The sequence below is a fragment of the Cucurbita maxima genome, unplaced genomic scaffold (assembly GCF_002738345.1).
Source record: "Cucurbita maxima cultivar Rimu unplaced genomic scaffold, Cmax_1.0 Cma_Scf00084, whole genome shotgun sequence".
In the NCBI taxonomy this organism is placed as follows: domain Eukaryota; kingdom Viridiplantae; phylum Streptophyta; class Magnoliopsida; order Cucurbitales; family Cucurbitaceae; genus Cucurbita; species Cucurbita maxima.
Window position 1 is genome coordinate 108272 of NW_019272100.1, and position 22276 is coordinate 130547.

General features: G+C 36.5%; 1 protein-coding gene across 4 annotated transcripts; it reads left to right on the plus strand.

Annotated features, from left to right (window-relative positions):
* The first annotated feature begins 3582 nt into the window (after positions 1 to 3582).
* On the plus strand, positions 3583 to 8755 carry LOC111472686 (probable serine/threonine-protein kinase At1g09600). 4 transcript variants are annotated; one of them, XM_023118291.1, is made up of 8 exons: positions 3583 to 4205; positions 5765 to 6049; positions 6146 to 6333; positions 7142 to 7265; positions 7341 to 7562; positions 7644 to 7735; positions 7812 to 7926; positions 8251 to 8755. In XM_023118291.1, the coding sequence occupies exons 1-8, from the start codon at positions 3882 to 3884 to the stop codon at positions 8635 to 8637; spliced, it is 1737 nt and encodes a 578-aa protein (XP_022974059.1). In that variant the 5' UTR covers positions 3583 to 3881; the 3' UTR covers positions 8638 to 8755. The 4 variants fall into 4 exon arrangements, with proteins under 4 accessions (XP_022974059.1, XP_022974061.1, XP_022974058.1 ...); XM_023118293.1 differs by having other exon boundaries at positions 3584 to 4205; positions 7824 to 7926; XM_023118290.1 differs by having other exon boundaries at positions 3585 to 4205; positions 8242 to 8755.
* Positions 8756 to 22276: the final 13521 nt, after the last annotated feature.

A 22276-nucleotide genomic window follows, 5' to 3' on the forward strand; every position in this document is an offset into this window, starting at 1 on the left:
ATTACCTGATCATCATGGCTCGGAAACACACATATATATACATGAAGTGTCGTAAAATATGAATGTGTAATACAACTTGTGACATACCATCATGACCGATGTCTTGTGAATGTATATAGTAAAATAGTGTGAAATTCACAAGAATAAGTACAAGTATACACTATCATCAATAGCATGTAATAAGTACATTATCGATTCCACGTAAAACCTATTTTTTGGTTACTTTTGTTATTGAAGATTAGTCGAGTTTTAAGTGTTATTGTGTGTTGATGAGTGTAACATATCTAAACAAAATATACACGGAATGACGTTATCGCAAAATAAAGAGCAACGAGAAAATCAATAATAATGAGGACAATTCGGCTAGGAGAATTTAAATAGATAAGTTGTTGAATTTTGTGGTGAATTTTAGCTCCCTCCTTCGAGGGACATGCATAATGATTACTTTCATAATCGTTTTGTAATTTCTACCAACAAGACTCTAAAAGAAATTATTCATAACCCTTCTATTACCTTCAAATATCATTTCAACGGAGCTCTAAGTATGAAAGGGGATTTTCTTACTCTATCTCTTCCTTCCTTGAAATAATAAAAACAACTATGTATGTAAAGTGACTAACTAAACACCATATAACACCGCTGGAGTTCATCCTCAGCCAAGGTTCTTGGGATTTGAGTGATCGAAAAACACCTCCTTCTACCAAGGACCAAGAACACTCGAGAAACAAAGAGTTAGGTAAGTAAATCAACTTTCTTCCCTTAGATCTGAGATCTCTCTCAAGAATCATCTCGGTTTGAGTTCAAAATCGAGAGATATGAAAATGAGACAAACGACGAAAAACTAATCGAAAAATTGTGTTGTTTCTGTGAGGAAGAGAGAGAAGATGACGGCGTGCCACGTGTTAACCGACGAGAGGCACCATTAGCCACCGGACACATGTCAGACCTCGAGTGGAGCGACCCACAACACGTGACATTTGCAACCTACGTTCCGACCCACAACCTGCGTGCTGACCCAATTTTGACCCACAACCCGTTGCCCCAACCAACTCGTGGTCCAACTCGAGCAAACCGAACCAGCTGACCTGCGAACCAAACCGACCCGAATCAGAACACCTAACCCGTGTCTGTAGAAAGTACACGCGCGTGACGCCTACGACTAGAACTTCCCCCAGTGCATGGCCGACCCATGTAAGTTCGATATTGTCCTATTTGACTCGTGTTTGCCCAATTTTCATCCTAATTTCAATTCAAACCCTATTCTTATGTGAATTAGGACCTAATTGAGGAAAATCAATATTTTTGGGCACCCTATTTGTGTAGAAACGCTAAGCAAAAGGGCATGCATCAATCATATAAGTCACCGTACAAATTTTTAGGAAGAAATACTTGTAGGGATCGCTTGGATGCACACATGCGTGCTAAAACATCTTAGGTTGTAGATTTTTCATGAAATGATTTTAGGTAATATGAGTATGGATGAATAATGTGAAATGCTATGAGAATGTAATCGTGTTTTATGCTTCCGTTAAATACATATGTACGTGATTAATTCATGCTGAAAGGAAGAATATGTGAACTTTTTGCTCTGGGTGTTGATGGATGTTGTCGCCGATGAGCATGTACGTTTAATTTTGCATGAATTATGTATTGTTGATTCTAGATAATTTAATGTGTGCACATTCAATTTTCATGATCCAGTATTATGTTAAGACTAGGGATTTGTGGTTAGAGGGACAAGCCACTAAGTTTTGACCTAACGTTTCCCGTATGAGCCTAACAGATCACCACGACATACGAGAACCACCTTAAGAGTGTCCTTAGGTCGTTAGATGTGTGAACGATGTCTATAACTTCGTGGGAGAATAAGAGTTTTTGATCTAACCGACTGAACCTAGTCGTTTTGCATGGTGAACGTGAGACCCATGTCATACAACCCATTAGCTACATGGGATAAGGGAGGGGTTGTGCCCCTCAATGAGGGGGACTATTATGGACCTCATAGAGGGACACCGGTCGTTCACAGTTCAGCATAAGGAACTCTCAAGGTTTAAATGAAAGGATGGAGAACCAGAATAGCACCAGGGGTTAAGACTAGAACTAAACGTTCTAGAGCCAATGAGAGCCTACAAATAGGTGGCTTACTAAAAAATAACTTTTATAATCATCTTTGCTATATTTTCCTTTCCAGGTGTATGAGGTGACGGGTCAAGAGAGGGCGTGTTTGATAGATGTGGATTGTCACATAGGAAAACATGTCCCGGGACGTCAGTCTAGTCTTCTTTTTGTGTACACAAACTTTCATGTTTTTCAATGTCAAAATTGGTCATGAGTTGATTCTTTATATGATTTTTGAGTTGATGTATTTTCAAGTCCTATTGGTAAAGATATTTAATACTAAATTATAGTTTACCATATATATTATATTTGATATTTTATTAAATTGCCATATTCTTGTAATTTATTTGATTATAAACACAAAATTTTCACACATCATCTAGGTGTGGTGGATTAAACAAACATTCCCATGTTATTAGAGCCATTTTCGGCTTTTCAATGGCTTTTGAATATTCTACTATTTTTCTCCACGACCATTGTTGGCTTTGACGCCGCAGGGGCAGTCGCCATGGCTGCTGCTAGCGGACCCGATTGATTACTTTTTGGCTCCACCATTTTGACCTCCAAATCACCCTTTGCCATACTTTGTACATACAACCTCACCTTTTCCAACCCAATCGATTTTTCCTTAACCAATATAGCATCTTTCATTTTCTTCCCAATCTTCTCTTCAACATTCACAAAAACCCTAACCTCATGATCCTCATCAACATTCTCATCGAAAATATACATAATCTCGAGAAGGCTATCGACCTTCTACAAAGATTTACCTTCGAAATCTTAGTGTCGCACTGGCCTCTTTGCCAACCAAGTCGTCGCCTCCGTTCTTGCTAAAATTGGCTTCTTTGCCCACTGTGACGACTCTTCCGGCTTCAACATTGTCTTTGTCCCTTGCTCTAGGTTTCCCCCTTCTACTTCTTGGGTTAGAAATATTATCATCGAAGCCCAGCATCGTTTCTGAGCAACGATCGCTCTTCATGGGTTAGGCGTATTCTCTCCCAAGCCAAAGCAGCATCGCCGCTAAGCGACGATCCCTCCGCAGTTTTCGATGGGCAAGAAAGTGTTCATCTATGCCTCCTCCGAATCAGGTTGTTGACATCTTCACAAAAAGTATTTCTCGATTTCTCTTTGAATTTTTTAGATCCAAGCTTCATGTTCATTCAAATCCGACGCTCAGCTTTCGGGAGTGTTAAAGATATTTAATATTAAATTATAGTTTAGCATATATATTATTTAATATTTTATTAAATACAAATATCTAGATATTTTAACTGTTATGACAGAGATTTCCATTTATTACTATTTTGATCTGTTTGTAATTTAAACAAACCTTCTCAACCGAAATCCTCTTCGTTTTGTGTTGCTTAGAAATGCGCCTACGAATCGTCTTTGCAATAGAAGTTCATCGAAAAGAGGAGTGACTAGTAAATTTTGTAAATTAACGCAAATGGATCAAACTTCAAATTAGCGTTCATCATCATTCGCCATCATTGGATTCGATCATTCATCATTCCATTTTTCTCTCAAATCCCAGCACGGCAATTTCCGCTTTCGATTCTCTCTCAAAATTATCAATGAACAAAAGTTGTTGCCTACAATCCTCTTCACTCATTGAGCGGAGAAAGCTATGAAGAAGATCTCTAAAGTGCCGGCCATGGACAGCCAAGCTCGTCTTCTTTTCCCCATCCATATCCATCACTCCAAATGCTTCTCATCATCCCCTTTTCCTCAAATTCCAAACCCTAATTTTCTCCCCCAAATCGATGGGCTGCGCGCAAGCGAAGCATTCGATGAATTCACCTAATGGGGGAATTCAGAGCCTGAAATTGGAAAATGGGTATGTTGGGATTGGGGATTTTAATGCTCATCGGAGGCCAGCGGCGCAGAGGAGATTTGTCAACAGGGAGGCCTCTGAAGCAGTGAACTCCCACGGTTGTGATGGCGGCGGCGGTAATGGCGGATTAGGTTTAGAGAAGAGTGAGGTGGTGGTGGATGGATGGCCCAAATGGCTTACTAGCAATATTCCTAAGCATGTGTTGGCTGGCTTGGTTCCCAAGAGTGTGGAGGCCTATGACAAGCTTGATAAGGTTGTCCTTCTTTTTTAGCTCAAAATCTAGTGTCTGTTTAATTGTCTTCCTTGAAATTGGATTCTCTGTTTATTGCAATGATTTTGTAAGTTTTAAGGATATTATGATTATGTTGACCCTGTAGGTTATGAGTGTTTGGCATTTGGGATTTACGAGGTTCTTGAAACTTTAGAACGGAACATGTGATGTCTTCTCTGATTTAGGGGTGATCTTTGTAATTCTACGTAGTTTAGATTTCATGTTTAGAAGCATTTAAGCTTACCTGATCGATCTTGCTTTGAGTTATTTGATCAATGAGGTAATTGAAATTTTACTTTCCCTTGACTTTCCCTTGGAGTGATTCCTTATCTGTGAAATCCCACATCGGTTGGAGTGGAGAACGAAACATTCCTTATAAGGGTGTGGAAACCTCTCCCTAATAGACACGTTTTAAAAACCTTGAGGGGAAGCCCGAAAAGGAAAGCCCAAAGAGGATGATATCCGCTAGCGGTGGGCTTGGGCTGTTACAAAGGGTACCAGAGCCAGTCACCGGATGGTGCGAGGCACTGGTTGGAGTAGGACTAGACCCTCTCCATAGTAGACGCATTTTAAAGCCTTGAGGGGAAGCTCCAAAGGGAAAGCCCAAAGGAGGACAATATCTACTAGCGGTGGGTTTAGGATGTTTCGTTATAATTAGGGCCAAGTGTTGTTACCTTTCCTTAGTTTCTATACAATTCTATGTAGTTTAGGTTGCTTGTTTAGAATCATTCAAGCTTGGCATGATCGATCTTGCTTGTGGAGTGATTTGAATCTCAATCAAGTGTTCTTGCCTTGAGATATTTAATCAACAAGGTAATTGAAATTTTACTTTTCCTTGGAGTGATTCCTTATCTATGAAATTCCACATCGGTTGGAGAGGAGAACGAAGCATTCCGTATAAGGGTGTGGAAACCTCTCCCTAGTAGACGCGTTTTAAAAACCTTGAGGGGAAGCCCGAAAAGGAAAACTCAAAGAGGATGATATCCACTAGCGGTGGGCTTGGGTTGTTACAAAGGGTACCAGAGCCAGTCACCGAACGGTGCGAGACACTAGTCGGAGTAGGACTAGACCCTCTCCATAGTAGACACGTTTTAAAATCTTGAGGGAAAGCTCAGAAGGGAAAACCCAAAGAGGACAATATCTACTAGTGGTGGGTTTAGGCTGTTCCATTATCATTAGGGCTAAGTGTTGTTACCTTTCCTTGGCCAAATGCTAAGTTTCTATACAATTCTATGTAGTTTAGGTTGCTTGTTTAAAATCCTTCAAGCTTGACATGATCGATCTTGCTTGTAGAGTGATTCGAATCTTAATCAAGTGTTCTTGCCTTGAGATATTCGATTAACAAGGTAATCCGAATCTTACTTCCCTTGTAGTGATTCCTTATCATTTGGTATTAGAGCTTTCCTTCGAGTTGATTCCTTATCAATTCTCTCACGTTAATACCTCTAAATGGTATCGATCGCAACAAAATTATATGTTTCAAAGATCTCTGTAATTTATTGATGAATATCTATGATAGTTTTGAAATGTTTATGTAATAGGTAGGCCAAGGAAGTTACAGCAATGTGTACAAAGCTCGAGATAGGGAAAGTGGAAGGATTGTTGCCCTTAAGAAGGTCCGTTTTGATACAACAGAGCCTGAGAGTGTGAAGTTCATGGCAAGAGAAATTATGATATTACTGAAATTGGATCACCCCAACATTGTCAAACTTGAAGGATTGGCCACCTCAAGAATGCAGTTCAGTCTTTATCTTGTTTTCGAGTTTATGCAGACTGATTTGGCCCGGGTTATTTCTCGCCCCGGAGTACGGCTTACGGAGCCTCAGGTTAGTTCTCTTCAGTACATGATGATGACAGTTCGGGCGTTTCGGACGCAAATTTTTCGCCGTTTATTATTTCTGTTGTATTAACTCTTTGTGCAGGTCAAATGCTATATGCATCAGCTACTCTCTGGTCTGAAGCATTGCCATGATAAGGGGATACTACACCGTGATATCAAAGGATCAAACCTGTTAATCGACAAAAACGGGATGCTGAAGATTGGTGACTTTGGTCTTGCCAATTTTTTCGGTCCAAAGATACATCTTACAAATCGTGTTGTGACACTTTGGTATTGTTAATCACCCTTAAATTCAACCGCTTACGTTGATAGGTTCGGGGATACTTGTTGAGGATTGTTCGGAGAGGAGCCCCACGTCAGTTAATTAAAGGGTTGGTCATGAGTTTATACGTAAGGAATACATCTCCATTGGTAATGAGGTCTTTTGGGGAATCCAAAAGCAAAGCCACGAGAGCTTATGCTCAAAGTGGATAATATCATATCATTGTGGAGAGTCGTGATTCCTAACATGGTATCAGAGCCATGCCCTTAATTTAGCCATGTTAATAGAATCTTCAAATGTCGAACAAAGAAGTTGTGAACTTCGAAGGTGTAGTTAAAAGCGACTCAAGTGGTGTCAAACAAATGGTGTATTTTGTTCTAGAGCTCCAGAGAAAGGAGTCGAGCCTCAACTAATGGAGGGAGGCTGTTTGAGAGCTACATAGGCCTTAGGGGAGGCTCTATGGTGTACTTTGTTCGAGGGGAAGATTGTTGAGGATGGTCGGGAGAGAGTCCCACATTAGCTAATTAAGGAGTTAATAATGAATTTATAAGTAAGGAATACATCTCCATTGGTACGAGGCCTTTAGGGGAAACCAAAAGCAAAGCCACAAGAGCTTATGCTCAAAGTGAACAATATCATATTATGGAGAGTCGTGATTCCTAATAATACTCATTCTTTTTCATGTCTATTCTTAACACATCCCTCATGTGCGTTCTTAGATATCAAATTGGTTCATGAGTATCAACTTCGATCGATACTATGTTCGATATTCGATAGATTATGGTCTGTTCAGATTTTTATTTATATTCTTAACAGGTATCGAGCCCCGGAGCTATTGTTAGGTTCTACAGATTATGGAGTTGGCATTGATCTATGGAGTGCTGGATGCCTCTTGGCCGAAATGTTTACGGGAAGGCCGATTCTGCCCGGTCGAACAGAGGTGAAGTTCATTATAATTCAAGCCATGTTGAACTATGTTTTGATGTATGATAAAACTGTTCTATTGTTGAATCAGGTTGAACAACTCCACAAAATTTTCAAGGTATGTGGAACACCATCTGAGGAATATTGGAGAAAACTCAAGCTATCACCGAGTTTCAAGCCTCCGCAGTCGTATCGACCTAGTCTCCGAGAATCGTTTAAGCATCTGCCGTCCTCGTCTTTAGGTCTCCTAAGCACTCTACTTGCTTTAGAGCCTTCATATCGCGGTTCTGCGTCGTTAGCTCTCGAGAATGAAGTATAAAGTCCAACTTAGAATCTAAGCTTCTTTAGGTAGCAAAGTTGTATAACAATGTACCTGAACTATATGCTTTTGCAGTTCTTTTACACAAGCCCATTGGCATGTGATGTTTCGGGTCTTCCTGTTATCCATAGTGAGCCCGATGAACCGAATCAAACGAATCAGCCGAAGTAAGTTGTTTGTCGTTGGAAATAAGTGACAAGTCTTGTAGTTTTTCGGTTTTATGAGACGTTTTTATTTACGTAGATCAATTTACAGGTCCAAGAATCCTAAAGCGACAAGGCGTTCTTCTACACACCAAGGGCGTCGGAGGAAAGATTTAGCTGCTGAAAAACCAAAAGAGTCGAACATTCGCAAACAGGTATGCTCTACTTATGTGAGTTTGACCCGCCTTTGACTCCGTTCCTTAGGAATTTTCAGCATATCCCCAAAGTTGTATAGCTACAATTGAGTTGGTCGATAAGAAATAAAAAAATGGACACTACTTTATGCTACAAAGCACGTGAGATCCCACGTCGGTTGGAGAGGGGGGCGAAACATTCTTTATAAGGGTGTGGAAACCTCTCCCTAGCAAATCTGTTTTAAAAACCTTGAGAGGAAGCCTGAAAGGGAAAGCCCAAAGATGATGTCATGGCAACCACCTTGGCTGTATGTAATGACATTAATGTTATTTTAGCTTTCACAGCAAATGGTCGATGCTGACGAACAAAGTGAAGATCGAGGGAGTACTACAATGAGCACCTCCTCGAGTGCTAACACGGGAGGGAGAAAAGAGAGTACTACGACAAGCACCTCCTCAAGCGTTAACAGGGGAGGATCAGGAAAGGGGAGCTCTAACTTCTTGCCATCTCCAACCACATCTAATAAGAAACCGTCGCGAACCGAAGGCCGTCTTGAGGCTACCAACAACCTCAAATTGCCTCCGTTACCCAAGTCGAGAAGATACTCAACCTTTAACATCGAAGACCGTGATACACATATGTCTGGTCGGATTCGGAGGTCGGTCTCAACCAGAGATTTCAGGAACTTGGGGCGAAAAGAGCATTTGAAACTATATGCTGTTGATGATTAGGCTTATGTGTAAGATCATATACTCCTTTTAGCTAATTTTTCTTTTCTTCTATGAATTAATATTAACTGAAACTGAAATAATTGGCTGAGCTTAAATAGAGAGCAAAGCCTTGATGTTATTGTTCATTGATCATTTGTTTATTCCACTATGGTGGGACTTCATGCTTTTAAGGGATAATTAGAACTTTTCTCCAAACATAGATGCATGTGTATATATATATATATATATATATATATAGATGTATGTATACATGGCTAAAAATAGACTAAATTTAATTTATTTGTTATAAAACACTTAGACGTGGCTGCAGACGGCAACGTTAAAGAGTCCGGAGCCTCGAGAAGAGTTATCTTTTTTGTTTAATAGCTTGCCCACCCTTGGATTAGGGTTTCGAGATTAGAGTTTTGATTTTAAGCATTTTTTTACTGTTTTATACACTCATTTTCTTTGACATTCCATTTTAAATCATCAAGCTTGATCATTTCCCACGAAAATTTTGAAAAACATTGACCGTTATTCGGTTTTTTTAGCACGTGTTTCTCTCGAGTCCAAACTCAAAATTTACACTCGATAGTTTCTTTCTTCGTTAGCTCACACATGACCTTAATAGACTTCAATCTCTCATCAAAGATGTTCGTCGAAGTATTATGAAGTTAAATAAAGGTTAATTTGAGATGAAAAGAACCGGAGAAAAGGAACTAGAAGTTACCCCCAATTCATTTGATTGTTTCCCGAAAACGAAATTTTCAAATTTTCTTCTGTTCTGAGCTTGTTGGCCTTCGTGATCTTGTTAAGATCTGTTCCTTTAGTGTCTAGAAAGCGAATGGAATTGATTGTAGGGGACGAATTTGTGTGTAGGCACGATATCGATTTATGCACCCTCCCTTAGCGTTAATGTCAATTGGATTGCGAGAATGTGTTTGGACACTTTAAGCACTCGTTTTCTTCCTAAAGTTGTGAGTAATCTTGTTTAAGATGTGTAGGAATAGGTTTGGAGTCAATTGGTGGACTAAAACCCTCAAATTTGAGAAGAAACTCGAGGAAAGATACCAAAAAATGGAACATTTATAGCTTGATTCTTGTCCTATACGACAATCCTTGCTTCCTAAATTACAGGAGCTTGCACCTTCCTTCAAACGTCCGGACCGCCTTGATTTTGAAGTTTAAAATTTTAAAGTTCTCACAAAAAAAAAATAAAAAAATAAAAATATCTTCTCGGATCAGAGGGTCTCGAATTCTAGGCGTTGGATCTGAAGTTTGAGTCTTCTCGATCATATCGAATTTTAAGAAAAAATGAACGGTTGGATGAAGAGATATGAAAGATTTTATGAGCTTGGTTCGTATAGAAATCAAATCCGCTTTGTAGATTATGTGCATGGACAATTTCGTACATATCTTAAACTTCATGGACTTTTTGGTAATTTTGCCATGTTTAATGAAAATCCAAACTTTTTCTAAAACTTTCTTACCCATTTTGGTAATTTTATCATCCTTTAATATCTTGAAGTTCCTTATCCAATAGGAGTTAAAACTCTGTCAGGAGAATCGTCTTGTTTACCGAGTTCAATCTGTCTGATTCATCTTTCTTCTGAAGGAAAAGAAGCCAAGCTGCTCGACTTCCTGACCAGCGTGTTATTGACCGAGGGACCTCTCCTTTCCGTCCTCTTTGTCGAGACGTAGCATGTCCGCGAGGGCCCCTTCTTTCACTCTTTCACTCAGTAAAGCTAGAAGAACTTGCCCCAAGCTTACTCAAATTAGAAAAATGACATTTTTGCATGCTTATCATTTATTTTCCAAAAGTTTTCTAAACCTTTCTAAAGGCATTGGATGTCTTAGTCATTCTTGAGGTCTTAGATGTTTACCATGAGTAAGTGATAGATACGAGTATTATTAATGCATGTACTACTAGTATGTTATACTATGTATGTTACGATACTATGTTTGTGTTATGCTATGAAAAAACATTGAGCTATGTATAATAATAGTGAAAGTGATGAGTGCATGTCTCATAGGAGAGTTACATCATGAAAAAAAAAAAAATAAATAAATAAAAGTATAGTTTGCATCATAACCATATACCATATTTTTGAACTTCGGGATCTCATGCATGTCGTATGTCACGAGCATGAGATATTTTCCAATATATTTTGTACTAGACATGTACACCATGATACAATATGCACTCCTTTCCTTCCATTTGTTTCCGACAATATGAACATGCGTTAGCTCGTCGTCAAGCCTAGGAGTTACTTATATGAGTCTGCCCACTAGGTTCACTGCATGTGAGTGAACCATGTGTAAAGAAGTACTACACATCCAACCCTGTAAAGAAAAGAAAGTAGAGCCTAAGGAATAGTCACGAAAAGTTACCCCACTAGGAATCATGATTCTATGTGATTAAACTTTTGATCTCAATAGTGGAACTACTTAGTATGTTTAAATAATCAAACCTAGTTACTATATTTTTTTTAGGTAATGGTAAGACTCCCAGGTATGGATGACAGTGTTAGCTGAAGAGGTTGAACAAAGTTACGATAGTTAGATTTCCTCTTTTAAGTCATAGTCCTTATGTTTCCATGACTTTGCAATGGATGCCTCGTCACCGTCAGGTATACCATTGAATTATAATGAATGACTTAGCATGCATGAAATGTGAATCTTATACGATGTATTGATGATTTGGAATTGTTTATATTTAGTGAGATTCGTGTTGTGCTTATGAAGTTATAGTCTTTCGGAAAGAGGTTAGTAGGCTACTTAACACTAGTATACGGTTGAAAATGTTTTTTGCTTAGGAAAATTAGATGTTTCAGTCAGATGACTTGAAACATAAAACAAACAATATAGTGCTATGACCCTAGAGATTAAAAAGGATGTACCCACATATATTAGTAAATTACTTCAAATGAAGAGATTGGTAGAGAGTAATATGTTACGACCGTAAAACAACTCACGCGCTCAATCTAGATGAAGAACATGAAGAACATGAAGAACAAGATAGAGAAAGTGCAAGGAGAGATATTGGCTACAGATTTATATTGATGATTTCAAGTATGTACAGTAATAGAGAACACAGAGATTCAAAGCATTGCTTCTAAGGATATATATGGTTCAGTTTATTGTATATATACCTTTACGAGATATAATCTTCTAATATGCATATATATAGTCATTTACTGTGTATAACTCATTAAACTATAACAATTCTCCCACTTGTGATTGATCCGGTCAAGGAAGAACTTCATTCTCATAAATTTTTACCTCACCATCAATATCTTTAGACACCAGACCAACTAAGGTTTTGCAAAACCTCAATTTTGAAGATCAACACATTTTTTCAACACGGGTTGAATTCTGTTCACCATTTATTTTTTCCAAACATATATTATATTCTTCTCCTAACGTGCACACGAAATGTATTATCTTTTGATGTGTTTTGTCTTTGCATGATAGATTGAGTTCTTCACCAATTGGATGACACTATGACTATCTGTATCAAGAATCTTCTGCACTGCTTCTTTCCTAATTCTTTTAGACAATCTATCATCCATATCATCTCCTTTTCAGCTTCAACTATTGCCACGTACTTAGTCTCAGTAGAGGAAAGAGCAACATAGTTATGAAGCTTGGACATCCAACACATTGTTAGTCCATCTATAGTGTAGATATATCCAGATGCGTTCTTACTAGAGTCTACATCTTCACTAAGATCAACATCCATGACTTGCTCTCATATGGTTGAATCTCCCACCTGTGGAACCTCATCAAAGAACTCTGATTTGTCTTTATCAGTCAGTAATAGATAGTGCATTGATGTAATGAGTTGATTTGATGTGTGTAAGAGCATGCTAAACATTATGATGCATGTTTTTCGAAAAATACATGAATTGAGCTCTGATTCGAGTGAAACTGAAACCATGACTAGGTATCCATGTTTAAGTCACTATGCTATGTGTATATTCATAATTTGTGTGAATGTGATTTTATGCGATTATACGGGGACAATTAGCTTCTAATCGTAAACCTACTCGATTATCAAGGGTCTAGATAAGTATAGAACTTGCTTATGATTTGTGATTGTATGGAGATTATTAGGAAGTTTGGGAGTTAATTTCCTCTCAGTGAACCTATCATGAGTGCTATGGATCTGTAGTAATACCTTGATAGTTAGTTTATTTGTGGACGTGATTATTTATGTGGTTATATGAATGACGATTAGGGGTTCGCCAACTAGCCCTTCATTGTAAACTTGACTCAATTTTTGGGGGCCTGGATAACTATAAAACTGGCTTATGATATGACTACTCTTTTGGGATTATTAGAGAGTTTTTCAATTAATTTCCTCTTAACAATCCTGTCAAGAGCGGGAGGGGTGTGCAGTAGTACCTAAACAGTCGGTGGAACTATAGTGTGCATGAACCTTATGAAAACTTATGACTGATGTTGGGGTTGCACCATGAAGGCTTACAATATAGAATTGTGACGATGACAATTTAGGAGACCTAAAGAACGTACTTCCGAACAAACTAAGAGCTATGAGCAATTTGCTTACTAAATATATTTTATATACTCAACCCTACGACTTTAATTTTCTTTTCAGATGGAGCATGATGTAGTGTTCGGGAGTTGCACGTGGGCCGTTGGCTTTGGGGAGTCACACCATATCTAGTCTAGATTTCGTTTCATACTTGTCTTATAAATCATGCATTTCACATATTTTAGATAATTTGAACTTGTAATAGTTTTGGTTGGTCGTCTCTTTTAGTCTTTTGTAATACTAAGTTTTTATTAATATTTTAATCAAATTTCTGATGTGCACGCACGAGTTTAATTGTTTTAAATTTATGAATTTTCTTATTATTCAAAATCAGTAAGTGATGGTCCATCGTTGAGTCCCTGGTAATGGTCATCTATTTTTATCGAGATATTGAACCCTTAAGTGTTCATGTCATATCATTTACAGACTCCATATAGGATAGTGGGTGCGTATACCAAATTTTGACACATGGGTGTGACGCAATCTCAGCACACCCATGATATCCGACACTAACCTTGAAAGACCTATTTCAAAAGAAGTCCTCTAAGACACTCGTCTCGCAACGCTCACCTTTACTGTGATACACGTATGTCTTCCAATTAGGTAGATTTTGAGGCATTTTTTATTTGACAGAAGTAGACTTGATTTTGGCGGTCATATGGTCTCATGGGGAATTCATCGGGTGTTTGGGTGTTTGATTGACAAGAAAGTTGACGAGCATTCATATTTCATATGAACGAACTTAACTCTAGAGCTGCATGCCGAAACGATTTTGGAAACCCAACCTTCAAGGTTAATGCTCGGGGGGTGTTAGCGAGCATTCATATTTCATATGGACGAACTTAACTTTAGAGCTGCATGCCGAAACGATTTTTGAAACCCAACTTTCAAGGTTAATGTTCGGGGCCTTACCCAGTCCTTTATCAGGACTACCTTTGTCCATCTTGTCTATTTGTTATGTCTCATCTTAGTTTCAATACCCACTTTATATGGTGTGTTGGATCATGCACCATCGCAACCCTCATGTGGCTTAGAGAGGGTTGGATGGGTGTCGTCTTATATGTCGATATGTGAGAGTCATAAACCCTCATGTTGCTTGGAGAGGGTCGGATGGGGTGTCGTCTTATATGTCGATATGTGAGAGTCATAGACCCTCATGTGGCTTGGAGAGGGTCGGATGGGTGTCGCCTTATATGTCGATATGTGAGAGTCACAACCTACTCTCTATTGAGAGGCAACATGTACTTATCTATTTAGACCCTCATGTGGCTTGGAGAGGGTCAGATGGGTGTTGCCTTATATCTTGATATGTGAGAGTCACAACCTACTCTCTATTGAAAGGCAACGCTATGAAGAGTCCACCCACGATGAGTAACACTTGCTGACAAAGTACATAAATTAAATTGTTGAGAGTGAGGGTTCATCAGACCAAAACCTTAAACTAACACCTTAGACCAACTCGGCCATCTCAACTTTGATGTTGCCAATGACCCATGTTCAAATATTAAGAGAAAATTGATTCATTAAATACTTTTCTAGATTTTCTTCATTGTCCAACTCGGTCATCTGTCACTCCCATCCATTTCAAAACTTTGATAAGAGATGTTATTTCTTTTGTTTTCAATTATGTTGTTTTTATGATGATATTATTATGTTTGAAAAATATTTACGTCCATGAAAGTAGTTATGACATGCATGTAGTAGTAACTTTTTTTCAAAAGAAAAAGTGGAGTCGTTACAAATTTGAAAACATAAAATGAAATTTCAATTCCACATACCCTATTCTTCAATTATCAAGGGACGAGGGAGGGACGAGGGTGACGTATTATCTGAATTTGACAATTATTATAAAATGTATAAAAAGTACATTTTGTAGAGGCTTTGTCAACAAATCAGTCGTAAGTTGATTTCTTCTACCACAAAATAATAAATTAACTGTGTAAGATTCTAAGAGAGTAAAATCTTATTCTTATCTGTTTGGAACGTCTATGTAGAACTGGATTTTTGGATAGCTTAATAGTTGAAGTATTATCACACATTAGCTTTGTTCCTTCTATTTGAGAGTGACCAATCTCTTTGAGTATCCTTCTCATCCAAACAGCCTGACATGCACAAACACTAGTAGCAACAAACTCATCAAGCTATTGCTCTTCTACTCATCATAAACTCATAGCCTAAGGTACTCCTGCTATCTTCCATGTCTCTGACATAGTCACTATCAGTAAATCCAATTAAATCACTAACTCCTTCCTTTATATAAAATACACCATAATCTACCATATCTTTCAAGTACCTTAAAACCCTTTTAGCTGCACGTGTTGGACATGCCATAAAACGACTAACATGAGATTAGGACGAGTAGCTGTGAGATACATCAGACTTCCCACTATTGTTTATACAAAGTTACATCTCTTTTGCACCATTTTCATTTTTGCCAATTTTCTGTTATGGAACAATAGGATTACAAATATAATTGTAATTCTCTATGCCAAATTGATTTAAAACTTTAGCACCATACTTTATTTAGCATATAAAAATACCATCTAATCGTTGTATTACCTCTGTTCGAAGAAAAAATTTCATTTGACCTAAGCGAGTCATATCAAACTCTTTTTTCATGAAACGTTTAAACTCCTCAAATAATTCTTCATTGTCTCCAGTAAATAAAAGATCATCAACATAAATGCTTACAAACTTCCTCTTGATGAAGAGTGTCGGCTCACTGGAATTGCTTTTGAATCCTTCCTTGATGAAGCAGGATTCTATTCAACTAAACCAGGTTGTTAAGTCTCTAGAGAGCCTTTTGGAGTTTGTACACCATCTCCTCACTTCCATTTTTCTCATAGCCTTTTGGTTGTTCAACAAAAATATTTCTTTTAACTCGCCATATAAAAAAGTTGATTTGACATCTAACTAATATGGAGTTTTCAACTTTTTTGGGCTGCAAAAACAATGATCATTCTCACAATATCCATTCTGGCCATACGTGCGTACACTTACGTATAATTAATTTCATGCTCTTGTGTAGTAGCCTTTTACAACCAATCTTGCTTTATATTTATCAACTTGTCTAGACTCATTTAACTTGGTCTTATAAATCCATTTCACTTCTATTTTCTTTGCTTTAGCCGGTAGAACTACCAAATTCCATATTTGATTTTTTCAATGTATTTGATCTCTTCCTCCATAGCCAATCTCCATTTTGGGCTTTTGATAGCTATCTTATAATTTACACGATCTGAAATCATAAAAAATGTCATATTTTCTTCATCCTCTTCAGATAAGCCGTCACCGTAATTATAATCCACTAACCAGGTGGATGTCGATTTCTCCCCTTCCTTATTGTCAAATTTGGTGCAACAGCTATTGAAAAATTGTTTTCAACAACTGGTTTAATTGTTTCAGCAACCAGTTCAGTCGTTTCCTCCGTGATTTCTCCTTCTTCGGTTGTGTTCTCATCAATTTCAATATTTTCTCTCAGTCTAATTTTGTTTCACCTTAAAAAAATTTGTAATCTCATTTACGATTTTCCTCGAAAGCTACATTACGACTTTCTATAATTTTATTTATAGTTGGATCAAACATTCTATAGTCTTTGGATTAGCTGCTGACTCCAAATTAAACACATGTTACACTCTTACCTTCAAGTTTGCTTTTCTTGGCATCTTGAATATGAATATGTCCCACACATCCATAAACTCTTAAATAATCTACTGATGGTTTCACTTCGCTCCAAGCCTCTTCTGGTGTCATGTCTTTTACTGTAAGAGTGGGTGATTGATTCAAAATGTAATTCGTCCACCTGACTGCTTCAGGCTAGAAACTTTTAGGCACTTTCTTCTCTGTCACATAGCTTTTAGCAAGTTCATCACAGTGCGATTTTTGCGTTCGGCCACTCCATTTTGTTGTGGGGTATAGGCTGTGGTCAATTGTCTCTCACTCCATGCTGTTTGCAAGAATCGTTGAATTCTGGAGAGTTGAACTCTCCTCCACTATCTGTCCTTAAACATTTTATAGGCATTCTAAATTCCTTTTTCACTACCAGAAAATAACTTCATGCCTTTCTTGAAAAATCATCTATAAAACACAAGTACTTTTTCTAACTACTTGAAGCTGGTAAAATTGGACCACATAAATCTGCATGAACAAAACCTAATTTTTCCATTGCTCTCCATTTAGCCATTTTTGGAAATGAAGTCTGATGTTGTTTGCCTTTCTACATGTCTCACAGATGGTGTTTGAAGCTACAATTTGCGGCAAGCCTTTCACCATGTTTTTGTGTTTCAAGGTGCACAAGCCTTTGTAGCCGAGATGACCATAATGATGGTGCCAAAGTATTGACTGATATGTATTTGAAACTTTGGGGAATCTTCCTTCATTTGTTGTGGTAGATGGTTTAGTACGCAAAATAAATAGCCGATTTGCACTCATAATTGACTCTCTATTTTTCCTTTTTGTGGATGATAAATGTTACATACATCATCTTTGCACATCACTGCTACTCCTTTTTCTTGTAGTTGTCTAATGCTCAAGAGATTATTTTTGAGTTAAGGTACCCAATACACATTACTAAGTGTAATGAACCCCATGCAAAGTTAATTTCACTACACCCTTTCCCGTAACTTTCATACTTGTATTATTTCCAAGGCTTGACAATATGGGAAAAGGTCGAGTCTAAGCTTGAAAACATACCTTCACTTGCACACAAATGGTTTGAGCAACCAGAATCTAAGAACCAAGCATCACTCGTTTTTGCTTCATGTCTTTCCATATGAGTCATTAACAACATTTTATCCTCTCTTCCAACTCTGTATAATTCAATTCGATTCATCTTTGGACATTCATATTGAAAATGACCTAAGTCATGACATCTATAACATTCAACAGTTGCTTTGTTGAAAATTGATCTTCCTCTTCCGCGTCCTCTGCCCCTGTAAGTTCCTCTTCCTCTGTTATTTATTTCCGTTCGACCTTCAACTTTTAGAACTTGCTTCTTTCCATTAATGCTGGATCTTCGAAACTTTTGTTCATGCACCACTAATGAACTTTGTAATTCATCAATGGACATGTTATCAGTATCTTTGGATTCCTCAATGAATACGCATAAATAAATTTTTCAGTCACGATATGCAGAATTTTTTCTACAATTTTCTTATCTGGCATATCTCCCCCATTGTTTCTCATCTTGTTGAAGATTATCATCACTCTTGCAAAATAATCTGTGATGCTTTCATCCTTCTTCATCTTTAGGATCTCAAATTCTCTCCTTAATGAATTAAGAAGAGATTTCTTCACTTTTTGGTTTCCTCCAAATTTTCGCTTCATTGAGTCCCAAACAATCTTGGCATTGCGATGATCCAAGATTTGTTCAAAGACAGTACAATCAATTTTGAAGAGGTAATATTTTACTTGGTGATCTTTAAGTCTAGCATCATCAAGGTGGCCCTTTTGTATCTCAGTTAACATTGTTCCTTCATCTGGTTCTGAGAAACCAATCTCTACCACACTCCATAGATCCTTTGCTCTGAGCAAATTTTTCATCAACTCACTCCAATGATCATAGTGACCATCAAAGTGAGAGATCTCCATTAAAGTTTTGTTTTCCTCGTACTCTCTCTATTTGATCACTCAAAAATTGCTACTCTACAAAACCTATCTGATGCCAATTGTTAGGTTTTGATAGAAAAATAACTAAGCCAAAAACATAAATAATTGAAGTTTGAAGTGATAATATTATTGAATAGTCAACTTAGCTTTCATACCTTTACCAAAAAAAAAAAAAAACAAAAAGATATAAACTAATCACAAATCTTCCAAAATAATTAAACTAAATATCTAAATATACTCTACCTATCTATAAGAAACCATCTTTAATTAACTATTTTTAACCTAATCAAATTCTTCCCTCCAAATGAAGTAAAAATTGTTTAGTTCTCATAGGATTCACCCAGCGGATGATACAGTAACCGAAGGAAGTTCCACTAAGCCTTCGGTATTGGTGCACAGTGGATGGTGCCTTACTCGTCAGATATGAAGTAACCTCTCTAAGAAGAACATCAATAACAATCGAAAAAGAATTGTAGAATAAAAGTAATAGAATTGATGCATAGAATACATTCTAATGTCAATTGGAGGAAGAACATAAAGGAATATTATTATTGTTCCCAATCTCATCGACCAAATCAGGAAATTCCTTCCTCTTACGGTCTCTAGGTAGTGGAAAATTGAGGCACTTTCATTAAGATATATATCTATATATTTACCTTTTTTAAAGATTATTCCAAAAGCAATGGTTTAAAAGTTTTGTTGTTTCCAAAACATTTATAACACAATTTTGCAAAAAGTTTTTTTTTTCAATAATATTTGGATCCAATATTACTTAGCTCATCATTGGTAGATAATGTCTGTTTTGAGCTGTTACATATCGTTGTTAGCCTTATAGTCTGAAAACGTATCTATTAGAGAGAAGTTTTCATATCATTATAAAGAATACTTCGTCCACTCCAACTGATGCGATCTCACGGTCTAAAAAATATCCTTAATTTTTAGTAGTTTAAATAATATCATTAATAAAGTTTTGGACGATGAGATTTTTTTTTTACGTTTTTTTTATAAATGTAAAGGAGTTAGTGTCGTTTTAAAATTTTATAGGTACCTTTCCAATATAGTTCATAGCATAATATTATTTTTTAATTTTTTAAAAGGGGAGGATATTAATGAAACTTTTTAAAGTGGAAGGATATTTTTTTAATATTCTTAAAAGTTCAAGAGTATTTTTGAAACAAACTATTAACTTCCCTCCAAAACTAACATTTTTTAGAATTTTAAAAGTTGGGTATTCTTTAGAAGAAGTACAGATATTTTTATTAATTTAGGCTAGGTAGTTTTTAAAAGTTTAAAAGTATTAATTTTTTTTTTTTTTTGAAGTTTAAGGATATTTTTTAAACTTTTTTGAAATTTTAAAGATGTTATTACACCTTTTGAAAGGGGTATTTTGTGACGTATAAAATTTAGAGATATTTTTATTAATTTATCCTATTATTAGTTTAGTAAACTTTATAATTAATTGAAATTTTTATTATTAAGCTTTAATTTTGAGATTGTATGTCGGTCGGAGGGAATAGCGAATCATTCTTTATAATAGTGTGCAAATCTCTCCTCAATAGACGTGTTTTAAAACTATCAGGCAGACGGCGATAATTAATGGACCAAAGTGAACAATAGTGCTAGCGGTAGGCTTGAGTTGTTACAAATGGTATCAGAGCTAGACATCGAGTAATGTATTGATGAAGATGTTAGGCCCTAGGGAGGAGGGAGGGTGAATTGTGTAGGGGCTGAATCGTGAGATCCCACGTATGTTGAAGTTGGTTGGTAAGAGGTGTACCCTTACCCTCACAATTGAGTACATACAAATCCTACTCCAAAAACAAATTGGGATGTGAGACGAGCTATGTTATATGTTATAAAACTGAGTGCAATTCAAAGTGAATATACAGCACACTCAAACACACAGACAAGGATATTAAAGGAGCAATCTGAATAACAACAAAGAAACGAGTTAAAGAAAGAAGATGAATAAGAACATTTAATTTAGCAGTGGTAACACCTTTTTGAAGTTTATTACACGAGTTTTTTTTTTTTTTTGTTATATATTTTTGAGATAGAATGTGAACATTCTACACAAACTCGGAAAAAAAATAATAAGAGAAGTAAAAGAGATAAACTCAAGGAAACATATACACAACCTTGAGCCTAAAGCTCAATTCCAAAAGATATGGAATCAACCCAAAGAAAAGTTTTGGAATGAATTACCTTCATGATTAAGATCAAGAGTAAAAAAAACTCGTGATTCGAATCACTCCACAACAGGTTTAATCAATAACACTTGAATGACACTAACATACAAGTTTTAAACATAAGAATTTGAAAAGTGAAAGCTTAGCTCTCAACAAAGCTAAAATAGGAAAAAAAAAATGTGATTTCTACTAGAGAAGCTTCATATAACCTTTGACCATCTTAACTTATGTTATACAACACCTCCATATTAAAATAGCCAGTTAATGAGAAATATTCCTAAGTTAATGAGAAATATTCCTAACCTTCCTATTAAAATGACGGCTTAAGATGGAATATGGTAATCTAATTTAACCTTTTAACTTCTATATTAAAAACTAACTTAAATGTCAAACAAATATTTAAATGATAATTAAATAATGCAATAAATGAAATGTGTCTTATTAATTATCTTTAAGCTCAACTTTGCAAAACAGGTAAGAAAGTCTCCAACCTCTTCTAGAATTTACTTTGACGAGCTCACGATAGCTTAAATATAAGTGTCTAAAGCTTGTTGTAACTTCTTGGCTCTTGCCTTTGTAATTAGACTTTAAGGTATGAAGATTCCTCGGTCGTGGTTCATATCAGGTCTCATTCATGGAATTGTATGTGTTTGCATTTAACCCCAATAGTTGGGTCAGTTACTGAGTATTTCTTAAAAATACTCAAGCCACGTGCTACTTATATTTCAAGTAAAGGTAAGACATTCATGTATGGCTGACGACGACATCGCAACTCGAGACCATGACACATGCATAAAGTAGGCACATTTGTTTTTTTTAGACTTAGGTTAGAATATGATGTTTTTAATTTAATCTTTCATTTATTTTATTTAGTCCTTTATTTTTAATTTCATTTATGTTTTTGGGACGAGTCAATATTACATGTGGTTTATAATCGTTCAATTTTAAGGAGCAAGATCTGGCTAGCACTCTTGATATTTAGCAACTCTAGCATAGCCAACTAGGTGGATTTATGGTTGGAACGCCTTTTTGAGCTTAATTGGATGATTTGAGTGATGAATCAATGACACGTATTCTGTGGTCATGTAATTTTTTTTTTGATGTAATTATTTGTTATGTTATGAGTATTTCGTGGTGCATGTACACTTTTAGTTTATTATCTTTTATATTTTATGATACCGCGTTAATGTTATGTCTATGAGACATTGTTAAGCCATACATAATGATAATAGTGAAAGAAATGTCATGTATACATATGCATGTCTCATGGAAGTGTGATGTGCATCATAACCATGTACTATGAATT